At 44.3% G+C, this 25,704-nt stretch overlaps 1 protein-coding gene across 7 annotated transcripts in view; it reads left to right on the top strand.

Moving 5' to 3' along the window:
• The window catches only part of EIF4G1 (eukaryotic translation initiation factor 4 gamma 1), a 141,445-nt gene that overhangs the window by 63,986 nt on the left and 51,755 nt on the right, over nt 1-25,704 (top strand). For 6 of the 7 annotated variants that reach the window (XM_060767406.2, XM_060767405.2, XM_060767404.2 and 3 more), the window contains one exon: nt 12,810-12,910. In XM_060767406.2, the coding sequence (XP_060623389.2) occupies nt 12,810-12,910 (101 nt within the window). Of the gene's footprint in view, nt 1-8,852; nt 8,876-12,809; nt 12,911-25,704 lie in introns of those variants that run through there. The other variant, XM_060767407.2, reaches the window with a different exon arrangement.

Here is a 25,704-nt window from a genome sequence, read left to right as displayed (position 1 = left end):
ATGTTGGGAGGAGAGAGTTTACTACTACTTTACTACGAAAGTTTACTACTGCTACATCAGCTCTACATTATTAAATACGGATTTCTGTGACTGAGCAGATGTCGACTACTGGATGGCATATGTTCTGTATCAGAAACTAAAGCTTATGTGGTCTATCCAATGCAATTTTCTGAATCAGCACCCCAAATATCCAAACTGAATCTAAAGTTGATGAAAAACTGATTTGTAACCCTTTTGGTGCTAATGTTGGAAAGTGGTCCCTGGTCAAAGTGGTGGTCCCTGGTCAAAAAAAGTTTGGAAACCACTGGACTACAAAGGGAAAATGAAATTGATGGTGATGGGCCTGAAAAGGAAGAATTCCAGTGCCCCACCCTATCAAAACTCTTTGTATGCAGTAATCTCATCTTGTGTTTGTAATGCTTAGTTAAAAATCAGCACAGTCTCTCTGGGCGAAAACAGATGCATCATCTTTTCAGGCCCTAGGTTAATTTTTCATTTGTAATCTCTGATCACTATTTTCTTCGCTTCCTCCAATTCTGTCTCTTTGAAGACTCCCAACTACCTAGGCATGCAAGGTGTTATAGACCAATAGTTATTTTCAGAAAATATTGGGAAGGTTGTGTGTGTGTGTTTTTGGGGTTTTTTTTTTTGCACATCCAATTTTCAGAGTGAGGTGAGAATTAAAAGACTCATGAAGAATCATTTAGGACAGGGGTCCTCAAACTTTTTAAGCAGAGGGCCAGGTCACAGCCCCTCAAACTGTTGGAGGGCCGGATTATAATTTGAAAAAAAACATGAATGAATTCCTATGCACACTGCACATATTTTATTTGTAGTGCAAAAAACAAAACAAAACACACACTTAAAAACAATACAATTATTTATTTATTTAGGGCTTTTATATCCCGTCCTTTCTCAACTTCTGCAGAGGGACTCAGGATGGCTAACAAAGGGGCAGCCGATGGCGCCCACATCAAAACATAAATATACAATTAACAGGAACGTAATAATAACAATATAAAACAGTATAAACAGTATAAAACCGTATGAACAATATAAAAACAGACAGCACTCAGTGGTCACCGATTTAAATCATTATCCAAGGGCAGTCCATTAGTTCTAAATAAGTCAACACGTCGGTAGGTCAGCCTATTCTCCAAAGGTCTGATCCCATAGCCAGGATTTTACTTGTTTCCGGAAGGTCAGGAGGGATGCAGCAGATCTAATTTCACTCGAGAGGGAGTTCCCTAGATGGGGCGCCACCACAGAAAAGGCCCTGTCCCTTGTCCCCGCCAGACGCAATTGTGACAATGGGACAATGAGCAGGCTCTCCTCAGATGATCTTAAAATGAAGAACAATTCTTACAAATATAAACTTTCAATGGGAAGTGTGGGCCTGCTTTTGGCTGATGAGTTAGGATTGTTGTTGTGTGCTTTCAAGTCGTTTCAGACTTAGGTTGACCCTGAGTGTGGCCGAGTAAATGACCTTGTAGGGCCGTATCCGGGCCTTAGTTTGAGGACCCCTGATCTAGGAGGATGAGATCTGTGTATGTGTATATTTGTGCATGTCTGCACACGCAGAAGAAAATTTTACTTGTGTAGAGTAGAGTTCAGCAGAAAGCCGGTGCATTGCAGTTTAACAGCGCTTGCACAATGAGACAGCAAGTTGTCCTGTTCAAATCTCATCTGACAAATTCACTGACTGAGCTATAGCAGGCTGCTGTGTATTGGTGTCTGCTTGCCAGTGGCGTGTTGCAGATACAAATACTAGGCATTGTAAAGATTTCTGAGATAACACACACAGAATGCTCAGAAAAACTGTGTAACCCTTTACTCACTTATTCACCCTTCTAGAGGAAGTGAGTTGGTGGAGCGCATGGAACAACATTATGTGTTTCTAAGCAATCCTTTCCTGAGTTAAGCTCCTTTCGTGCTAATAGTCAGCACACCTTAACTAGAGCAGCATTTCTTAACCAACATATACCAATTATATGTTTTGGACTTTAGCAGCCATCAGGCCCAGCATCCATGACCAAGGCTTGAGGAATGTGAAGAGTTGTTGTCCTACATATCTGGAAGGCACCAGCATGAGAAAATCATGCTGGTTGGGACTCTCCCCAGAGATCTTGTATCAAAGCTGGGACTGCCATATTTTGATTTCTGTACTAAAAGACCCCACTTCCAACTCTGTGATTCTGTGAAATTTGGGAGATATATTCTCCTAACAGGTTAGATCAGGGGTCCTCAAACTTTTTAAACTGGGGGCCGGTTCACTGTCCCTCAGACTGTTGGGGGGCCAGACTATAGCATTTTTTTTTAAAAAAAATCAATACAAAAATTCCTGTGCACATTGCACATATCTTATTTTGCTGTGTGGAAGGGCCCTTAGAGGGGGTTCTTTCTAGCCCTCTTTAGGCAGTAATTCCAGGAACAGAGAATGGGAAATCTTCCTATTTCTAGTTTGAACAAAATCTGGCTACCAGTATTAAAAAAACTCTAAAATTATAACTGTAAATAAAGAACAACACTCAAACACAGGGGAACTCCAGACAAGAAACAGTCAGGGCTAGCTAATCACCTCTCAACAAAGGATTCTCCCTAAAAACTGTCAAGCTATGAAATGGTAATCAAGGTGGCCAATTGAAACATTCATACCTATCTCCAACAGATAAGAGTTCTTTCTCCCACCCTGGATCTTCCACAATTTTCCTAGTTAAAGGTTTTCCTCTGACATGAAGTCCAGTCGTGTCTGACTCTGGGGTGTGGTGCTCACCTGCATTTCTAAGTCGAAGAGCCAGCATTGTCCGTAGACACCTCCAAGGTCATGTGGCCAGCATGACTGCATGGAGCGCCGGGGCAGCCTCCCTTGGCTGGCTCATGCTGCCCATCGGGCCTGATGGGCAGCATCAGCCTGCCAAGGGAGGAGCACCCCTGCACGGCGGAGCAGCTGCCCTTGGCTGGCTCACGCTGCCCATCAGCCTGATGGATAGCATGAGCCTGCCAAGAGAGGAGCAGCCCTGCGCGGCCTACTCGTGCGTAAAGCACCTTGCGAGGTACTTTACGTGCGAGTAGGCCACGCGGAGCAGCTGCCCTTGGCTGGCTCACGCTGCTCATCGGGCCTGACGGATAGTGTGAGTCAGCCAAGGGAGGGGCACTTTGTGGGGGGGCGCTCCTCCTCCGCGGGCCGGATAAGTGCCCTTGGCGGGCCAGAAGTGGCCCGCGGGCCGTAGTTTGGGGACCCCTGGGTTAGATATTATGTGCCTGGGGTTTTACTGTTGAATGCTTATTCCAGAGTACAACCCTCCACTTTGCAGTGGCATTTATATGTGGGAATCTGCATAGGGTGAAAGAATGGCAATAGGATAATGTACAAGTGGGCCCTTACTCTACCCACTGGGATTTGGTTTCGGACAACCCAGTGGATACCAAAATTCAAGTCCTACATACAATGTTGTGGTAAAATGTTTTCCCTTATATAAAAGGTTTGCTTTGGGGAATGTTTTTTTAACATTTCCAAGGCATGGATGATTGAGTCTGGATGCAGAATCCAGGGATACGAGGGAACACTGTAAGTTGAGTCTTAGCTTTCCCTGAGCTGACAGAGAACTGGGTTTGGGTTGCATCTCTTCAAGTGGCAGGTGGGACCTCTTATGGCTGAATGTTCCTCTGTATTATAAGATCTCTGTGCCATTAGGTAAAGTAAAGGTTCCCCCTTGACACTAAGTCTAGTCGTGCCCGACTCTGCGGTGTGGCGTTCATCTCCATTTCTAAGCCAAATTATTTATTTATTTACTTTATTTGTATGCCACCCCTCTCAGCCCGAAGGCGACTCGAGGCGGTTTACATTTGGCAATGCCCTACAAGATAAAAAATATATTCAAAACAATTCCATATGAAATAACCATTTAAAACAATAAACAATCAAAACATAAATACAAATCTCAGCATCTCATAGTTAAAATCATTTTCCTTCGGATCGTCCTGTCATTCCAAGAATCTAAATCAGTCAGTTCTACTGCATCTGCAAATGCCTGCTCGAATAGCCAGGTTTTAACTCTCTTTTGAAATGTCAGGAGGGAGGGGGCCAATCTAATGTCCCTAGGGAGGGTGTTCCATAGCCGAGGGGCCACCGCTGAGAAGGCCCTGTCTCTCGTTCCTGCCAACTGGATCTGCGAAGAAGGCGGGACCGAGAGCAGGGCCTCTCTGGAAGATCTTAAACACCTAGATGGTTCATAGGAAGAGATGCATTCGGACAGGTAAACCGGACTAAAGAGCCAGTGTTGTCTGTAGACACCTCCAAGGTCGTGTGGCTAGCATGACTGCATTACCTTCCCGTCGGAGTGGTACCTATTGATCTACATACATTTATATGTTTTCGAACTGCTAGGTTGGCAGAAGCTGGGGCTAACAGTGGGAGCTCACCCTGTTCCCCGTATTAAAATCACCAACTTGGTCATTTTCTGTAGCATAATTTTCTGCATATAGGCTTCTGGATGTCGTTTGTTGGTTTCTGATCAGTCATTTGAGCTCACACCTGGATCCTGAAACTATACGAGAAGTAATAAGCTCAAAACTGCTTTCCTGGGAAACGTTTTTGGGCCCTCGTGGTGAAAGTGGAGCCTTCCAGAAGTGGAGGTCATAGCATTCCTTACTATTGATTGCTAACTAAGATTGTTGGGTAAACAGCTCATCTGTCACCTAGAAATTTCTAGGAGGTACAGTGTGACCCCCATACCCGTCGGACCAGTAGCTGTGGTTTCACCACTGTGTCTGACAAAATGCATTCTCTCGAGGATGTTTATAGGTTCTCCAGATGATTCTATGGTGTACTTTTGGTAGAGGTAAAAAATTTCTAGGTCCTCCAGCAGAAGTCATTTCCTTCAATAGGGTTTCTATTATTCATGGTGTCTTCTTTCCAGAGTAAGTTCAGAAACATATCTCATGCAGATAAAGGGTTTGCATTATATTTAATTCATCGAGGAGCAGAGATAAATAAAATAGATTTGATTGCACTTGGCATTCCTTATATTGGATTGTATATTCCATAATGCCTGATAGTTGAATATCAGGAGGTTAGGAGGTTGCCCAAGGTTGTGTTCTCCAGGTTGGTATTCCCTGGACACCTTGGACTACAAACTCCCATATGCCCAAATGGAGTTTGTAGTCCAAGGTGTCCAGGGAATACCAGCCTGGAGAACACTGCCTTAGGCAACAACCTCCCAGATTCACTCTGGGTCTTTAGTTTATTTCATAGTTGTCATTCTGGACTGATTGCTTTTTGTATAGAGACTCCTGGAAGGTGCACAGCCTTCGTTTTTCTACTTCTAATGTCCAAAAAGTGTAGTATCCTGGAAACTTATTGAAGACAATTGCTCTTGAGATATTGCTGGAATTGGTCCCAAATTCCAAACAGATTGAATGAAAGACTACCCCAGGTGTGGCCTGGCAGAAAGCATGGGAAATAGTCTATCATAAGCATCTTTCTGCATAAAATTGCAGTGAAACAAGTGGAGACGGTGTGCAGTGTTCTCACAGCTGGTATTCAATCTCAGTATTATTTTCAACATTTCTACCCAAGGAAAAGACTCCCAGATAGACTTGCTTAAAGGAGATCTCTGGATCACGACTTAGACCTCGTCTACACCGCAGGCTCATGTGATGCAGTTTAATTGCATTGAATGGCATTATATGAGTCTACACTGAGCATATAATACAGTTTCAAACTGCATTATAACACAGTGTAGATGGGTCTTAGTGTGGCCAGAGAGAGCAAGAACTGTGTCCACATTCCTGGGGGCCCTTTCTTTCTCCTCCAGTCTTATGGTAGGGACAGTTTAATATTTAACTACCTTGCAACTTGTTGTGCAGACTTTAGCCTTGGCCTGCTTTTGGGTTACTGCAGCAGCACAGAAGGAGCCGCAGTGGCGTAATGGGTTAAACCCTTGTACCAGCTGAACTGCTGACCTGATGGTTGGTGGTTTGAACCCATGAGATGGGGCGAGCTCCTGTCTGTCAGCTCCAGCTTCCCATATGGGTACATGAGAGAAGCCTTCCACAGAATGGTAAAACATCAGGGTGTCCCCTGGGTACTGTCCTTGCAGAGGGCCAATTCTCTCACACCAGAAGCGATTTGCAGTTTCTCAAGTCACTCCTGACACCACAATTGAAGAGAGATATTGAGAAGCTGGAATGTGTCCAGAGGAGGGCAACTAAAATGATCAAGGGTCTGGAGAACAAGCCCTATGAGGAGCGGTTTAAAGAGCTGGGCACATTTAGCCTGAAGAAGAGAAGGCTGAGAGGAGATATGATAGCCATGTATAAATATGTGAGAGGAAGTCACAGGGAGGAGGGAGCAAGTTTGTTTGCTGCTTCCCTGGAGACTAGGACGCGGAACAATGGCTTCAAACTACAAGAAAGGAGATTCCATCTGAACATGAGGAAGAACTTCCTGACTGAGAGCCGTTCAGCAGTGGAACTCGCTGCCCCGGAGTGTGGCGGAAGCTCCTTCTTTGGAGGCTTTTAAACAGAGTCTGGATGGCCATCTGTCAGGGGTGCTTTGAATGCTATATTCCTGCTTCTTGGCAGAATGGGGTTGGACTGGATGGCCCACGAGGTCTCTTCCAACTCTGTGATTCTATGACACGAAGAAAAAAAAGCAGCAAAGAAGCCAACAGTATCTTTACTTGCAGCCCTTGCCCTGTTTACCCTTTAGGTAGCCTTTAGTAGATGTTTCAATACCCATTACGTATTTGTGGGTAGGTCGGTGACTGGATGTGAACCTTCACAGAGAATCACAGACCTGGAAGAGACACAAAGGCTGTCCAATCCAACCCAACTTCGTGCCATAAAGGAAAACACTACCAAAACACTCCTTAAAGATGGCCAGCCAGCCTCTGCTTAGAAACCTCCAGAGAATGAGACTCCAGCACACTCCTATGCAGCATATTTCACTGTCAAAACAGTTCTTACCCTCGGAGCCCCCGGTGGTGCAGTGGGTAAAACTCCTGTGCCGGAAGGACTGAAGACCGACAGGTTGCAGGTTCAAATCCGGGGAGAGGCGGATGAACACCCTCTATCAGCTCCAGCTCCTCATGCGGGGACATGAGAGAAGCCTCCCACAAGGATGATAAAAACATCAAATCATCTGGGCATCCCCTGGGCAACGTCCTTCAGACGGCAATTCTCTCACACCAGAGGTGACTTGCAGTTTCTCAAGTCGCTCCTGACATGACAAAAAAAAAAAAAAAACCCTCAAAGTGCTTCCTAATGATTATCTGCAATTTCTTTTCTTGCAATTTGAACCCATTGCTCAATGCCCTAGTCTCCAGAGTAGCCGAAAACATCATTTAATAATAAAATAATAATAAAACTTTATTTATACCCTGCCACCATCTCCCCAAGGGACTCAGAGTGGCTTACATGAGGCCAAGCCCAACAACACATCAATAAAAACAACAAGCGGTAAAATAAACAATACAATTAGTATAACATAGACAATAGCACACAAAAATTTTAAAACCTATGGCCTGGCCAGATGTAATAGCTAAAACTTTAAAAATAAATGCTGGACATGAGCAGAGGTTGTATCTAGTAGGAGGGTTTTGAACCAACAGTGTAGTCATGCTACCCCTCTATTCTGCTTTGGTTAGACCACACCTGGAATATTGTGTCCAGTTCTGGGCACCACAATTCAAGAGAGATATTGACAAGCTGGAATGTGTCCAGAGGAGGGCGACTAAAATGATCAAGGGTCTGGAGAATAAGCCCTATGAGGAGCGGCTTAAGGAGCTGGGCATGATTAGCCTGAAGAAGAGAAGGCTGAGAGGAGATATGATAGCCATGTATAAATATATGAGAGGAAGCCACAGGGAGGAGGGAGCAAGCTTGTTTTCTGCTTCCCTGGAGACTAGGACACGGAACAATGGCTTCAAACTACAAGAGAGGAGATTCCATCTGAACATGAGGAAGAACTTCCTGACTGTGAGAGCCGTTCAGCAGTGGAACTCTCTGCCCCGGAGTGTGGTGGAGGCTCCTTCTTTCGAAGCTTTTAAACAGAGGCTGGGTGGCCATCTGTCAGGGGTGCTTTGAATGCTATATTCCTGCTTCTTGGCAGGGAGTTGGACTGGATGGCCCATGAGGTCTCTTCCAACTCTTCGATTCTATGATTCTAGTGGAGAGCAACCCAACGAGTAATTAAAGTGCTTCTCAGGGTATTTTGCAGGGGATTGTTTACTTTATTCAGGGAAGGCACATTTCAAATATTTAAACATGGCTATCATGTTCCATCACATTCTTCTTTTCTCCAAGCTAAACACACCTACAGTAGCTCCTTAAGTTGCTCCGTATAAGGCTTGGCTTATAAGATCTTTGACCATTTGGGTCGTCCTTCTCTGGACGCATTCCCTTTTGAATTACAGTGCCCAGCATCAGACACAGTGTTCCAGGTGAGGTTTGTCCAAAGCAGAAAAGAATGAGTCTATTGCTTCCCTCAATTTATACACTGTGCTTCTATAGATGCAGCCTTGAATTGGTGATTGCATCTTTCTTAATGTACCCAAACCATATTTATCACTCTTGGACTTCGTGCTTGCTTCACAGTTGCCCCAGATTTAATGTTTCTCCCGAGGTCCTTGGTGTCTGAGCAGCCGGAGCTTTTGGTCCTCCTCTCCCTGCCCCCTCCCCATGGTGCTGACATGCTCACTGAGGGCCGGGGCTATATTTAGCCTGGACCTGTCCCAGACGGCTCCTGCAGACTCAGAAATGTGAGCTCAGGCCTCCATCCCACCCCGGTCCTGCATGTCATAGTTTCTTTGCTGCTGCGGAGGGGGCAAAACAAAAAATAAGGCACATCCGACCACACCTTGTTTTCAGAAAGGTAGGTGCATTCAGTGGGTGATCTCCCAATGGGTGATGCGCAGGTTGGGTCTGTAATTTTTGCCAGGGGGAGGGAGGGAGGCTCAAAGATGGAAAAGGAGAAAGAGTTGGGGAGGCCAATAAGTTCAGGACTTGAAAATGGTGCCTGGCAGGAAGCGGTTCAGCTGTTTCCAGTTTCTCCCTTGACCCAGGGCTGTGAGCGTGACGGCCCTCGCTTCTTCCGCATGGCCCAGCTCCCAAAGGTCCCCCAGGACGCAAGCTGCAGCAACGTCACTTTTCCGTGATGACTGCAGCCCATGAAGAAGGCAGCCTGCGTCATGGCTATCTTGCCTGTTTCGGCCGCTGCTGCTGCTGTTGCCACCGCCTTGGGAGGCTGTCGGCCTGTGAAGGTGCTGCTCTGCACACCCCACCCATAAAGTTTATTAGGCCAGATGACTAAGCACAGTCAGTGTGCTGCCGCCATGTGCTGAGAACGGGTTAGACCAGTCTGTGCAGCAGCTTCTCTTTCATTTCTTTTGCCTTTTCCAAGATCTAAAGTTGGGCACATGTCGGATTGCGAGAGCTTAGAACCATCTGCAGAGCTGGTGGCATTAAGGGGCGGCAAACCTCCTCACTGGGGAGAGAGGCCCACAGTAGGGCTGGCAGTGGCCTGTCTCGACTGCACAGGCTTTTGTTTATCCTGGCTCACGTCCCTGGCTTTCTTTAGAGAAGGGATATGCATCTTCATTCATCCGTCACCATCAGCTATGTTGGCTAGGGCTAATGGGAAATGCAGTACAATGAAACCTGGAGGGGCATTTGTTCTCTTTCCTTGCTTCAGGATCCCCAGGTGGCTTACGTTGGGCTTCCTTGGATCCAGCAGCTGATCTGGTCTGTTCTGCCTCGACTTGGAGGATCTGAAAGCATGCTGTGCTCCTTAGACCTTCACTGTTTTTCTTTCCCATATCTTCTCTTCCCAGGTTTCAATATCTGGCAGTGAGCTGACAGTATCTGGTTCAACTCAGCCCAGCAGGCAGCCATGTCTACAGGAGACAGAGCTGTGGCAGCTCTGCTATTTCTGTTCTCTTTAGAAAACCACCCCACTCAGAGCTAAATTGCTTTATGGCTGGTTTCTGTTGTAACACAGTCACAAATGGAGCATTTTGTTTATAATACTTTAATAATAAACTTTATTTATACCCCACCACCATCTCCCCAATTGTTTGTTGTTAATCAGGTTGTTAGCCCCTGCCAGGGCAGCAGAAAGCTGGGGAACAGATACTATAAATTTCTCCAAACCAGTGCCTTCCTGATGTTTGGGCCTGCAGCGTCCATCGTCTTTAGCCAGTGTAGTTAATAGTGAGAAAATATGGGCATTGTCATCCAAAACCAACCTCAAGAGCCACTGTGCCCACCCACTTTCAAACATTGTGCTGCTAACGTGTATTGGTCTTGGATCTGTCTTCCTTTGCACTTCTCTTCAAGTGATCTACCAGACTTAAGGTTGATTTTATATATATTTTTGCTCACCCTTGCTAGTTAGTTATGTGCGAGATGAATTTTGGGAATTCCCTGGATGCCTTATTTACATGGTAGTTGTATGGCCACAGTTGATATCCCACATCTTCTGGGCTAGTCTACTTATCATTAGGTTTCAGGCAGACAAATGAATATCCTTCTTTGCACAATGCATGGTTAGCGTATGGAATTTGCTGCTACAGATTATGGTGGCACTACTGATATAGTTGTCTTAAAAAATTAGCTAAAAATTATGAACTGATTTTTTTATCCATGGTTGATGGTGACAGTGGTCATCTGACTTTCATGTTTACATGCACTGTGTCACTGAATACCAGTGTGTTAAGACACTACCAGGGGAATACTTTTTTCTTCTTGCCCTCCTTGGAGCTTGGAAATGTTATTTTCTGGGACTACAATTACCACATCCGCCTCCTCAGTTACTAGCTGTGCTGGTAAAGGGATTTTGAAGGATTTTCCAAGTTCTTTTTGGCCCAGTCCAGCAAGGTCTTAATGTAGCAGGCTGTTGGTTGTGAAAACTGATGACAATTTAGTTTAGGTCTAGGATAAGTCATCGGTGTGTGGTTGGCAGGATGTGGGATGATGGTGTTGTTTATTGGAAGTTAGACATATCCTTTCAGGCTTGAATCATGAGGTACCACAGAGTTCTAGTGGCTACAAACCTAACCAAACTTTCTTTTAGTTGTTTACTGTAGAGCAGCAGTGGCCAAGTTGTGTATCTCCAGATGTGGTGGACCCCAGTCACCATCAGCCATCGCTAGCATGGCCAGTAGGGAGAGAATAATAATAATAATAATAATAATAATAATAATAATAATAATAATAATAACAATAATAATAATCTTTATTTATATTCTGCCCTCTCTCCCTGAGGGGACTCAGGCTGGATTACAGTACACATATACAGCAAACATTTCATGATGTTATACAAATTAACAAAGTACATAAACAGAGGTAAAGGTTTTCCACCTTTTTCCATCTCTGGCATCTGGAGATTGTGCTCAACTCCAACCACGAGGGGTGCTGTTGCTCCATATTCCATGCAGAGGAACTTTGTTGTCATTAGACGCTTTCCCGATTGAATTGCTGTCATGTCCGAATGGGCGCCTTTTATTACCATCTAGCAAGAGGCTTGACTCCCTAAACTCACTTATTGGATGATGAATACAGTAATCCCTAAGTAAAGGTAAATATTTCCCCTTGACATAAAGTCTAGTTGTGTCTGACTCTGTGGGGTGGTGTTCATCTCCATTTCTAAGTCAAAGAGCTGGTGTTGTCCATAGATGCCTCCAAGGTCATGTGGACAGCATGGCTGCATGGAGCGCCATTACCTTCCCGTCGCAGCTGTACCTATTTATCTACTCACATTACTGTTTTCGAACTGCTAGGTGAGCAGAAGCTGGGCTGACAATTGGGAGCTCACCCCAAATTGGGCCTGAACTGTCAACTTTTCAATCGGCAACATTTTCCGCAGCTGGCAGTTTAACTCGCTGTGCTAAAACCCGGCACACAGTTCTAGAAGTAGTGATTTCTGGCATGGTTGATTTTTTGTATGCCTGTCAAAATGCCCTATACTTGTATGTCTTGTCCTGCAGGACTCTAGGTGGGAAATCATTTTAACTTACTATCTCATGATGGAGTTAAAAAGTTGGGAACCATCCATGTTGGGAGGGAGAATGACCAGGAGATATGGAGGTTTGCTGTGAGAGCGGGGTGCTTGCTCCTATATTGAATTCTTGCCCTTGTTATTCTTGTACTCACAGAAGAGAGTTAAACTCTCTTCTATTCATGTATCCGATCTCAAAAGGAGTTTGAAGGAAGAGCTGAGAAGGAGGCACATGAGATTCTGGCAGATGTCATTCCCGAGTACAGGCCTCGAATGCTCTGCCTTCCCTCCAAGCAAGGGTGGCTGCAGATTTAGCTAGCCACAACTAAGGATCTTTGGTGTTCTTTGATCTGAGCCGGGCAGGGTGTCACAGCCTCAAAACAGGGGATTGTGCCGGGTGAGGAAGTGGGGTGGCTCAGGTACGCTCACTCTCAGCAAGTAGGAATGTTGAGGTGCTGCTTGTGTGAACTCGTTGGTCTGGTTTTCGACATACATACCCAGCTAGTGCTAGAGGCAAACGTGTCACCCTTGGGCCTCCTTCGTGCTTCGGAGTTCCTGCTGCACCGGCCGAGAGTGTGTATGTGCGTTCGTGTGCCGTGTGTTTGTGGAGCATAAGGGGCCTCGGACATTGTTTACCTGATGCTAGCCAAGGGGACACTGGATAAGGTATTTGTCTGTACTCTTTAATGGCTCTTCTCCTAGGCTCATTGTTCCAGCTTGTGAGATGCTAGAGTTCCTAGACATGGCACAGGCATCTCCTTCCTTTGGGATTCTGGGACCCAGTATCTTAACTTTGCCTATTCTTCCACAGCTGGTGCCTATTACCCTGCCCAGAGTGTGCAACAGTTCCCAGCTGCCCAGGTCATGATGAATCAGCAACCACCAATCCCGCCAAAGCGAGAGCGTAAAACGGTAAGAAACTGGGGGGTTGATTCCTTCTGGGTGGGACTGTATTACGTTCCATTGCTGAGAAGCTCTTCTTTTTCCTGGTTAGTTTATGCCTCTCATGCCTCGTTTCTCTGCCTTTCCTAGGTCCGATCTCTACCTTTATTTTTCTTGTGTTTTTTGTGTGAGTCTGGGAAATTTTCCCACATATTGTAGTTGCCCAAGAACCCGGGAATTGGGTGCTATCATGTAAAAATGCTGATATATTTAGTTCACATGACCATGCTGCAGGACATGTGACTCAGCCATTTTAACATTTAAGAGGAGGTGCATACATTCCTTCAATCCCGGGCTTGCTCTTTGGTGGGATGCAATGTAGTCTACTCAGAAGTAAGTCTGAAGTCTACTCAGAAGTAAGCTCCACAGGGATATCCCATATCTGTATACGAACCCACACAATCCCTTCGATCATCCGGGGAGGCCCTGCTCTCGATCCCACCAGCTTCGCAGGCGCGATTGGTGGGTACGAGAGAGAGGGCCTTTTCGGTGGTGGCCCCTCGACTCTGGAACTCCCTCCCTAAAGACATCAGACAGGCCCCAACTTTGGCAGTCTTCAGGAGGAGCTTGAAGACGTGGCTGTTCCAGTGTGCCTTTCCGGAATAATGATCCCATTGCACTTTGTCCTCCAAAGCACTTTACATTTTTTAGTTCTGCTTGTATACCCTTCCACAAACTCCATTTACCTTTTCGGCCATGTCCCAGCATTATTTCCAATTTTAATCTCTACATTTGGCCATCCCACTGTTTTTAATTGCGTGTTGTCTTATTGATAATGTTGTATATTTTATTGTCTATTTTTTATTTTATTTGCTTGTATTGTTGTTATTATTGCTTGTATTGTGTTTGGGCTTGGCCTCACGTAAGCTGCACCGAGTCCCATGGGGAGATGGTAGCGGGGTACAAATAAAGTGTTATTATTATTATTATTATTATTATTATTATTATTATTATTATCCCTGTGGAGCCCCCGGTGACACAGTGGGTTAAACTGCTGTGCTGCTGAACTTGATAACTGAAAGATCACCGGTTCGAATCCGGAGAGTGGTGTGAGCTCCTATTGTTAGCTCCAGCTTCTGCCAACCTAGCAGTGTCAGTGAGATATGTCCTCAAATAAAATCTGCTAGGGATTACTGTAGGGCCCCATGGTGGCGCAAGTGCAGAGTTAAACCGCTGTTCTGCTGAACTTGCTGACCAAAAGGTTGGCAGTTCAAATCAGGGGAGTGGGGTGAGCTCCTGCTGTTAGCCCCAGCTTCTGCCAACCTAGCAGTTTGAAAACATGCAAATGTGAGTAGATCAATAGGTACAATTTCTGTGGGAAGGTAATGGCGCTCCGTGCAGCCTGCTCTCCACATGACCTTAGAGGCGTCTACGGACAACGCCGGCTCTTCGGCTTAGAAATGGAGATGAGCACCACCCCCCCCCCCAAGAGTCAGAAACCTTAGGGATTACTGTATTCATCATCCAATAAGTGAGTTTAGGGAGTCAAGCCTCTTTCTAGATGGTTCTAGGACAAGGATCAACGCTTTTGAAATTCATTCAGTCTGTTGATATTATTAAGATGAATTGGGTATTCTAAAAAGGGAGTGTGGATGTTTAAGGACCTTAGCGCAACACATGTTGTGCATGTTATGAGGATCTGGCATCTCCCATTGAAAAAGATTTCATCTGACAGCTGTGCGAAAAACTTCAGAGATGTTGAAGAGCTAATGCTAGTCGGAATATATGGCATCATGTTAAATAGATATATCACAGATCAGCTTGTGGCATAAGGCCGTATCCTATATTACCCTGCCAAGAAACTAATTCATCTGTGACAGAAACCAAGCTCCTAAATTAATCCTAAATATGAGCATGTTGATTTTGTTTAGTTAGTGACGAAGGGATGGCATCTTGCTCACATTCTTAGCCCTTATTAATGCTGTATGTATTGTGGAGCCATAGTTGGGGAAAACTTTAATAATAATAATAATAATAATAATAATAATAATAATAATAACTTTATTTGTACCCTGCTACCATCTCCCTAAGGGACTCGGTGCGGCTTACATGAGGCCAAGGCTGCAGTACATCAATAAAACGAAGGCAATAACAAAATAATCAGTACAAAACAGTAAAATAAATCTCATAAACAAAAATAAACAATAACAATAACATACAAGCATTTAAAAAGCATTTAAAAACCTATGGCTGGGCCAAATGTAATAATTTAAATATTTAAAAATAATGCCGGGCATGAACAAGGTTTGGTATTAACTAGGATAGGGTTTTCAAAGAAAGATGAGGGCCCGCAGGCATTCCTAAATCAAAGTGCATTTGAGGACATATTGCTAAGAGTTTTCCTTATTCTGGGAAGGCACACTGGAACAACTACGTTTTCAGGCTCCTCCTAAAGACTGCCAGCGTTGGGGCATGTCTGATGTCCTTGAGAAGTGAGTTCCAGAGTCGGGGGGCCACCACCGAAAAGGTCCTTTGTGGAGAGTGGAGAGTGGGAAGATTCTTAACTCTCAGTGTCCTCTAGCAAGCATTGCTTGCTGGCTATGCTTGTTGGGGAACTCCAGAAGTTGCAGCACAAAAAAGTAACTTTTCCAGGTTATAGGGATAGGTTCCAAGGATTAGCTCTGGCACAAATTAAATTCCTGTTAAGTATAGTGACTTAAAGCCAAGATGGGCTTGAAAAGACACTCCTTCTCTAGGCCATTTGGTGATTAAAGCAGTGTTTCTCAACCTGGGGGTCGCCAAAGAGGGGGTGTCGGAGGGGTCGCCAAAGACCCATCAGGATACACAGTATTTTCTGCTCGTCATGGGAGTTATGTGTGGGAAGTCTGGCCCAATTTTATCGTTGGTGGGCTTCCTAATGCTCTTTGGTAGTAGGTGAACTATATATCCCAGCAACTGCAACTCTCAAATGTCAAGGTCTATTTTCCCCGAACTTCACCAGTGTTCACATTTGGGCATATTGAATATTGGTGCCAAGTTTGATCCAGATCCATCATTGTTTGAGTCCACAGTGCTCTCTGGATGTAGGCAAACTATAGAAGAACTACAACTCCCAAGCTCAAGGCCAATGCTCACCTACCTCTTTCATTATTTTTTGCTAGTCATGGGCGTTGTGTGTGCCAAGTTTGGGTCAGTTCCATCATTGGTGGAGTTCAGAATGCTCTTTGATTGTAGGTGAACTATACATCCCAGCAACTACAACTCCCAAATGACAAAATCAATCCTCTCATCCCAACTCCACCAGTATTCGAATTTGGGCATATTGGGTATTTTTGCCAAATTTGGTCCAGTGAATGAGAATACATCCTACATATCAGATATTTACATAACCATTCATAACAGTAGCAAAATTACAATTATGAAGTAGCAATGAAAATAATTGAATAGCTAGGGGTCACCACAACATGAGGAATTGTATGAAGGGGTCGCGGCATTAGGAACGTTGAGAACCACTGCCTTAAAGCATCGTGCATTTTTAAAGTTCCAGCATAGCTACCTGAGTGAAAAAACTAATTTATTTTCCCAGTGCTGGATTCCTTGCATATATGGACTTGTGAACCTGGTCACCCAACCCTCATGACATGCACAAGGAGCAATGGTTTTGTTCCCAACTGGACTAGAAACTGAGAAGGGCATAGTTGTTCTCCCTCCTCCCCCACTTGCCTTGCAGGAATTTGACAATCTGTTTGTCATGAAGGGAGAGTGGGGCCCACCTCTGTGTGTGCATGTGTTCGTGGTTGTGTAACTACTGGCTTCAGAGGATGATGTGGCAATAAGGGTCAGAGTTCACTAGAGTCCAGGTTGTGGCTGAGCACAGCAAAGCGAATTGTCAGTCGGAACAGAGCTGGAGTTGGGCTGGGTGGAAGCTGGTGGACCTGTGACTGCCGGGACTCCTGTGGTGTTGTTGGCGTGAGAGCAACTGAGACATGATCCATTTTTATGTATCTGAAGGTGAGGCAAGTGAATACATGGAACGTGATGGGTTTGGCTTTTCAGGTTGGCCTCCTACCACATGTGCTTCCCTTTGTGCTTCCGGGTTCTTTATCTCAAAACCATGTGGTTCATACAATGGGCGGGGCCTTCTTGGTAATAGTACCTCTCAATGTGACCTTTCCCTCTCAGATTCAGCCTGCCTTTTAACCACTTCTCCTCCAAAAAGGTGTGACTTGTAGCTCATTTTAGGCATCCTTCATTTAAGATTATCGCTGGTAGTTTTGCAGCTCTGTGCTTTATAATAATGTGTTTTCTTGTTTGTAAGTTTGATTTGTTATTAGGTGCACTAGCCATCCCCTGCCAGGTGTAGCTGTGGCCCAGTCTGGTGATCTGGAAAATAAAGTAATGAGAAAGTGTTTAGTTTCTAATACATGTAATGTCTTTATGCTTGTGGGTAAACTGTACTTCTTGTTGTTTCTTTGTCAGTGTTGATGTGGAGATTGTCTGGTTTGCCTACTCTGGAACATGCAACATATAATTGTCCTTTTTTAGGGGTCCCTTTCAAATCTAGGATACTATATGTGTCATATACATACATATGTGTGTATGTGAATCATATCTATCTATATCTATGGCTGGATGACTTTTTGTCAGGAGGGCTTTTATTATGTTTTCTTGCCCTGGTGAAGGGAGTTGGACTGGATGGCAGCATTTCTCAACCTGTGGGTCAGGACACCGGGGGGGGGGGGGTCATGAGGGATTGTCAGAAGGGTCACCAAAGACCACCAGAAAACATAGTATTATCTCTTGGTCGTGGGTATTCTGTGTGGGGGGGTTTGGCCCAATTCTATCGTTCATGAGGGGTTGTCAGAAGGGTCACCAAAGACCACCAGAAAACACAGTATTTTCTGTTGGTCATGGGTGTTCTGTGTGGGGGGTTTGGCCCAATTCTATCGTTGGTGAGGTTCAGAATGCTCTTTGATTGTAGGTGAACTATAAATCCCAGTAAATACAACTCTCAAATGTCAATGACTTTATCCCCCACATACCATCTGTATTCACATTTTGGCATATGGAATATTTGTGCCAAGTTTGGTCCAGATCCATCATTGTTTGAGTCCATAGTGTTCTCTGGATATAGGTGAACTACAACTCCCAAACTCAAGTCCAGTACCCACCAAACCCTTCCAGAATTTTCTGTTGGTGATGGGAGTCCTATGTTCCAAGTTTGGTTCAATTCCATCATCGGTGGGGTTCAGAATTATAAATCCCAGCAGCTACAACTCCCAAATGACAAAATACATTTTAAAAGTGATGGTCACTCCTTGGGTTAGTAGGTGTATTGTGTCCAAATTTGGCGGCAATTCGCCCAATGGTTTTTGAGTTATGTTAATCCCACAAGCTAACATTACATTTTTATTTATATAGATTTAGACCTCTGGGGAGGCAACTAGCGAGGTGAAAACTGCAGCGATATTTCATAGAGTAAGAGGTTGAGAATGGGGCTTAGAGCCAGGCTGGAGCCACAACTATATCACTGAGATATTGCAAGATGTCTCTCTGTTGATGGCGTTACGTGCTGCAACTTCCACAGTCTCTCAGCTGCAAGACACAGTGCGGCTTGGCTGTGACTACCACCTTCTCTACTCCTCCCAGTGTTGAACACAGCAATTGGAGTGGGAGGTACAGATAGCGTAGCTTTAAATACACGTGATTCCTCCTCCTTCAGGAGCTGCATTCGGTGGGTTCAAGACGGAAAATGATGTGCTGGAGAAAGCACATTACTCAAGAGAAAAGCTTGGGAAATTTCCTATTTTGATTCCACAAGTTGTAATTTTAAAGCACAATTTCCCAATCGCTACCCAAGACCCTTTCAGGAGCGCTGTGCATGTGTGTATGGCTAAATATTTGTAGAATCTCCTTAATGACATACGTATTTTTAACTAGTTGTTGCTATTAGCTGGCAACAGTTAATTATATTTATAAAAATGCTCTGTGCATAAATGGTACCTTAAAAACAAAAGAACCAATGAAAGAAATCACACCAAATTTGGCAACAAAACGTTTCACAACACAAGGAGTGACCATCACTCAAAAAATTATGATTTTGTCATTTGGGAGTTGTAGTTGCTGGGATTTATAGTTCACCTACAATCAAAGAGCATTCTGAACTCCATCAACGATGGAATTGAACCAAACTTGGCACACAGAACTCCCATGACCAACAGAAAATACTGGAAGAGTTTGGTGGTGATTGACCTTGAGTTTGGGAGTTGTAGTTCACCTACATCTAGAGAGCACTGTGGACTCAAACAATGATGGTTCTGGACCAAACTTGGCAGAAGCACTCAATACACCCAAATATGAACACAGATGGAGTTTGGGGGAAATAGACCTTGACATTTGTTGTAGTCACTGGGATTCACAGTTCACCTACAATCAAAGAGCATTCTGAACCCCATGAACGACAGAATCGGGGCAAACTTCCCACACAGAACCCCCATGACCAACATAAAATACTTAAGGCCATCCAATCCAACTCCTTTCATCAGGGCAAGAAAACGTAATCAAAGCCCTCCTGACAAAGAACCATCCAGCCATAGATATAGATAGATTTTTTTTTGTCATGTCAGGAGCGACTTGAGAAACTGCAAGTCGCTTCTGGTCTGAGAGAATTGGCTGTCTGCAAAGACGTTGCCCAGGGGACGCCTGGATGATTTGATGTTTTTATCATCCTTCTGGGAGGCTTCTCTCGTGTCCCCGCATGAGGAGCTGGAGCTGATAGAGGGAGCTCATCCGCCTCTCCCCGGATTCGAACCTGCGACTTGTCGGTCTTCAGTCCTGCCGGCACAGGGGTTTAACGCACTGTACCACCGGGGGCTCCATATGGATAGATATGATTTACACACACAGAGATATAGTATCATAGATTTGAAAGGGACCCTTAAAGAAGGACAATGATATGTTGCATGTTCCAGGGTGGGCAAACCAGACACTCTCCACATCAACATTACAAAGAAACAGCAAGAAATACTGTTTACCCACAAGCAGAAAGAAATTACATATATTAGAAACCAACACTTTCTCGTTACTTTATTTTCCAGATCAACAGACTGGGCCACAGCAACGTGTGGCAGGGTACAGCTAGTTGTTGTTGTTCATTCGTTCAGTTGTCTCCGACTCAACGTGTGGCAGGGGACAGCTAGTAGAAGTATATATTGCTGGTACTTTTAACATACTGACCAGCATCCTCTTTGAAGGGTTTGACCTCTCTTGTCATGTGCACAAATGCCTGGATTGCTCCCCACCACCCACTGGATGCTTATGTGTTTAATATGGTGGTGATATTTGTTAGCTGTCGAGAGTTGTAAGAATTTGGAAACAGTGTGATTTCAGATAGGGATGGTTTTGATGGTTGTTGTCTTGCATCCACAATAGGTAATTGTCTCTTGATTACATTGGTTTGGTTGTCTGTGTTGCTTTACAGCAGAGACTAGACTCCAGCCCATCCCCTTCTTGGCTGGAAGGAAGAATTCGGTGTCAGCAGAGAATGGCTCTCTACTGCAGTGGCTTCTGTTTGGAAGCCAGCTTGGAGGAGATGAATCTGCTCTGAGTGCAAAATCACGACTTGTGCATGAGACCTACTCACATAACCAAGAGATCATCAGAGCAACACGCCAGAATGGAAGATATGCTTCAGCCCTAGAAATTCCTGTGGCAGCTAGTCTGTGCCCCGTGACTGAGTTTCCATAACATTATGCTGATTAGAAAGACGCAGTCCCTCCCTTTTCAGACAAGTTGAGTATCCCTTTCCTGGAATTCCAGACTCCAATATGCGCCCGTCTTTGAAATTCCCCAGTTGGGAGGCCCGAGAGAGTGATACCTCTGCTTTCAGACAGTTCAGCGTACACAAACTTTGCTGAATTCACAACAATTGTGAAAAATATTATATAAAATTACTTCTAAGCTATATGTAGACTGTCTATAGCAGGGGTCCTCAAATTAAGGCCCAGGGGCCAAATATGGCCCTCCAAGGTCATTTACCCGGCCCTTGCTCAGGGTCAACCTAAGTCTGAAACAACCTGAAAGCACACAACAACAACAACAACAATCCTATCTCATCAGCCAAAGCAGGCCCACACTTCCCATTGAAATACTAATGAGTTTATATTTGTTAAAAATTGTTTGTCATTTTAATTATTGTACTGTTTTAAAGTGCTTTTTCCACTACAAATTAGATATATGCAGTGTGCATAGGAATTCATTCGTGTTTTTTATCAAATTATAATCCGGCTCTCCAACAGTTCAAAGAATTGTGACCTGGCCCTCTGTTTAAAAAGTTTGAGGACCCCTGGTCTATAGGAAACATAAACTAGGCTGTATTGTTGAAGGCTTTCATGGCTGGAATCACTGGGTTGTTGTAAGTTTTTCGGGCTGTATGGCTATGTTCTAGAAACATTCTCTCCTGACGTTTCGCCTGCATCTGTGGCAGGCATCCTCAGAGGTTGTGAGGTCTCAATCTCTGAGGATGCCTGCCACAGATGCAGGCAAAATGTCAGGAGATAATGCTTCTAGAATATGGCCATACAGTCTGAAAAATCTACCACAACCCATAAACTAGGCTAGTTGGCAAGTTGTGACTTCCGTACAAACCTGCCTGGGCTCTGACATCATCAGTAGAGGCCCTTCTCTCAGTCCCATCACGCTCACAAGCTTGGTTGGTGGGAACGAGAGAGAACAAGGCTTTTTTGGTGGCTGCCCCTCAGCTCAAGAACTTCTTGCCCAGGATAACTCTTCTTACAGTGTCTTTTAAAGCAGGCTTTTAAAGAAGACATTTCGTAAGTGCATGCCAGGGAGTTGCTGTAGGGTATTGGATTACTTTAACAGTTTTAAGTGTCGCAAGGGATTTTAATGACTGGTGTTTTTTTTATTACATTTTAGTATTTTTATATTTGGGATTTTAAATTGTATTGTTTTTTAGTATTGTGAGCCACTTTGCATCTCAAGCAAAAGATAAAAGTGGGTTGTTGTTGTTACTATTATTAAAAATACAACAACAATAACAAACAAACAAATTTGGCATTTCGACTTTGGTAGCATCTCCAAGATATTTCATTATTTATATATGTGCAAATACAGGTATTCCAAAATCTGAAAATTCAAAAACCTGAAATCTCAAAAGTGTGTGATCCCAAGCATTTTGGAAAAGGGGTACTCAAGCTTGACTCTGCTACTCTGTGCAACAACCCACTTTTAAAAGAAGCACAGCCATTTTCAAATGCTGCCCCTTAAAAAGCATCCAAACTGGCAGCTATGGAAAGTGAACTTTGGAGTTGATCATGTGTGCCAGTGGAGCCAGACCACTGCATCAGTTTCTGAGAGGACCCATAAACAATTACATTATGATGACTAGAAATATTTTTATTTAGCTCTGTATTTGCATCATCTTCCAAGCCACAACACACCAGTAAGCGTTACTGTTGAGATGAAACATAAGCTATAAAATCCTGTTGACTCTTAAGGCTGCTGGTGCATCAGCTAACCACGAGTCACTGAAATACAATCCTGTCGCCTTGCAGCAGTTTTGGGAAGAACCTTGGTCAGTCTTTGGAGGGAGTTTACTGCTGTGGACCTGCTTAGGAGACAGTGCCTTTGGAGCTGATGTAGTACAATGGCGAAGAGGTGGAGACCCAGATGCGCCCCACACACACTCCAGATGTGTTAGCCTACAACTGCATTGTTCCAGCTGGCTGTGGATGATGGGAATGCTAGCCCAACACACCTGGAAGGCCATAGATCTTTAAAAGTCTCTGTTTTGGGTGTTTGTGGCTCTTGCCTTGGATTTCTCCTCCTTGTAATATGTCCTCAGGTCAGGTTACTGTCTGTCAACTCCAACCCTCTTTAATAACACTGACATACCTTCCAAGGTGGTTTTTAAGGATCACAATAAGATAATTGCAGGGGCATTGCATAGTTTTAGCGTCTGGTTTTAATAGTTTGTTTTGATGTTAAAGCTGGCAACTTACAACATCATGCAATATAAGCACAGTGGGGGCAGGGCATCATTAATGCTGGTAAATGTATACGAAATCAGTCAGTTTAGGAATAAATGTCCTTAAAAACAACTGGTCTTCCATCCCACTTCTAATGCTGAGAAATGCTGAGAAAGGAACAGAATCACAGAGTTGGAAGAGATTATAAGAGCCATCCCATCCAATAGCCTGCTATGCAGGAACTTGAATCAAAGCTCATCTGACAGATGGCCATCCAGCCTTTGCTTAAAAGCCTCCAGAGAAGGAGACTCCACCGCACTCCCAGGCAGCATACTCCACTGTCTAGCTCTTACAGTCAGGAAGTTCTTCTTAATGTTTAGGTGGAATATTTCTTCCTGCAATTTGAATCCAGTGCTCCGTGTCCTCATTTTTGGAGCAGCAGAATACAAATTGGCCCCTTCCTCAGTGTAACATCCTTTCACATATTTAGACATAGCTACCATATCCCAGTGACGCAGTGGGTTAAACAGCTGAGCTGCTGAACTTGATAACCGAATCAGGGGAGCGGTGTTAGCTTCTGCTGTTAGCTCCAGCTTCTGCCAACCTAGCAGTTTGGAAACATGCAAATGTGAGTAGATCAATAGGTACTGCTGCAGTGGGAAGGTAACTGCACTCCATGCAGTCATGCTGGCCACATGACCTTGGAGGTGTCTATGGACAAAGCCAGCTCTTTGGCTTAGAAATGGAGTTAAGCACCAACCCCCCCCCCCCCCCCCGGGACTGTGGCACAGCTGGCTGGGAGTCAGCTGCATTAAGATCACTACTGACCGAAAGGGCATGAGTTTGAAGCCAGCCTGGGTCGGAGTGAGCTACCAACCAATTTATGTAGCTTGTTGTTAACCTTTGCAACCTGAAAGACAGTTTCATATATCAAGTAGGAAATTTAGGTACTGCTTATATGGGGAGGCTAATTTAACTAAATGTCCGATACCATAAAAATCTCCAGCAAGCATGCAAAGAATGAGGACGTACTTCACCAGTGTCACAAATGGACGGTGAAGCGACAGCTCCCTGGGAGCCAGAATCCCCTTATGAAAATGGTGGTGTGTCTATGACATTAAATGCTTGCCATGTATATGTACATTGTACTCCACCCTGAGTGCCCTGCGGGGTGTGAAGGGGGGAATATGAATACTGTAAATAAATAAGAGTTGGACACGACTAGACTTAATGTCGGGGGAAAATGTTTACCTTCTACCACATCCCCTTCTCAACATTTCCCTCTCAAAATTAACATTCTTGGCTTCCAGACCTTTGACCATCCTTGTCACCCTTCACTAACTTATCAATAACCTTCTTGAATTGTGATGACATAAAAACCAGTGAGGCTTCAATGGGATTCTGTAGGCAGGTTATCTGTGTGCCGTCGGCCTCAGTTCCGTGGATCCTTCTGTATTTTACCGTTTGGATCTGGTTGGAGTGGATTGTAGCCATATTTCAAGTGAGTCCGAAACATCACCCCTCTTCATCTTTCTTCAGCTGCTCAGAAAGGTGCATCTCAATTGTATTGGGTCAAGTTCAGCGTTTTGCCTTGTATAGTGATGGCACGTGGATGGCACAGTCAGTCTCGTTTGTCAGGTTTCAGTGCAATTGTTTTTGGCATAGTTCTCTGTGTTAAAATCTCCCGAGGCCTCTGGATAGAGAGGATGCTGTAAACTGGGAAAGTTTTGTGGCATAGCACCTGGCTGTGTTGTGGAGGGATACTGTTGTGAAATGTGCAGGTGAGTAGATCCATAGGTGGGAACATGTTCTTGTATTCTCCTCCATCTGGTTTTTAATTGTTTTGCGATACCAGAGGTGGATGTTTATCAGGTTGTTGCACCCTGACCTTTTTCTCTTTTTTTGGATGGGCAAGTTGCGCCCTAGGTGGTATCAAGTTTTATTATCTACTAGCCATCCCCTGCCACACATTGCTGTGGCCTACATGGGGGTTCTGTATGTCTGTGAATCATTTATATCTATCTATAGCTATGGCTGGATGGCTCTTTGTCAGGAGGGCTTTGATTACTTATGTTTTCTTGCTCTGGTGAAGGGAGTTGGACTGGATGGCCTTAAGTATTTTCTGTTGGTCATGGGGCTTCTGTGTGTGATGTTTGCCCCAATTCTATCATTGGTGGGGTTCAGAATGCTCTGTGATTGTAGGTGAACTATAAATCCCAGCAACTATAATCCCCAAATGTCAAGATTCTATTTTCCCCACACTCCACTAGTGTTCACATTTGGGCATATTGGATATTTGTGCCAAGTTTGGTCCAGATCCATCATTGTTTGAGTCCACAGTGCTCTCTGTGGATGTAGGTGAACTACAAATCCCAAACTCAAGGTCAATGCCCAGCAAACCCTTCTAGTATTTTCTGTTGGTCATGGGAGAACTGTGTGGCAAGTTTGGCTCAATTCCATAGTTAGTGGGGTTCAGAATGCTCTTTGATTGTAAGTGAACTATAAATCCCAGCAACTACAACTCCCAAATGTCAAGATTCTATTTTCCCCAAACTCCACCAGTGTTCACATTGGGGCATATTGAGTATTCATGTAGAGTTTGGTCCAGATCCATCATTGTTTGTGTCCACAGTGATCTCTGGATGTAGGTGAACTTCAACTCCAAAACCATTGTTAATCCCACAAACAAACATTACATTTTTATTTATATAGATTGCATTTAATGGACTTCAGTAAGCAAATGATTCCTTGTCCCAAGATTACAAAATTAATAGTGATTTTAATAACAGAGGAAGACTGAATAGAAGGGAGATGCCTTTGTATGCAAGTTTCCTTATT

This window comes from Anolis sagrei, chromosome 3, assembly GCF_037176765.1.
Source record: "Anolis sagrei isolate rAnoSag1 chromosome 3, rAnoSag1.mat, whole genome shotgun sequence".
Classification (NCBI taxonomy): Eukaryota; Metazoa; Chordata; class Lepidosauria; order Squamata; family Dactyloidae; genus Anolis; species Anolis sagrei.
Note: the sequence above shows the minus strand (reverse complement) of the source record. Positions and strands in the feature narration are given on the sequence as shown.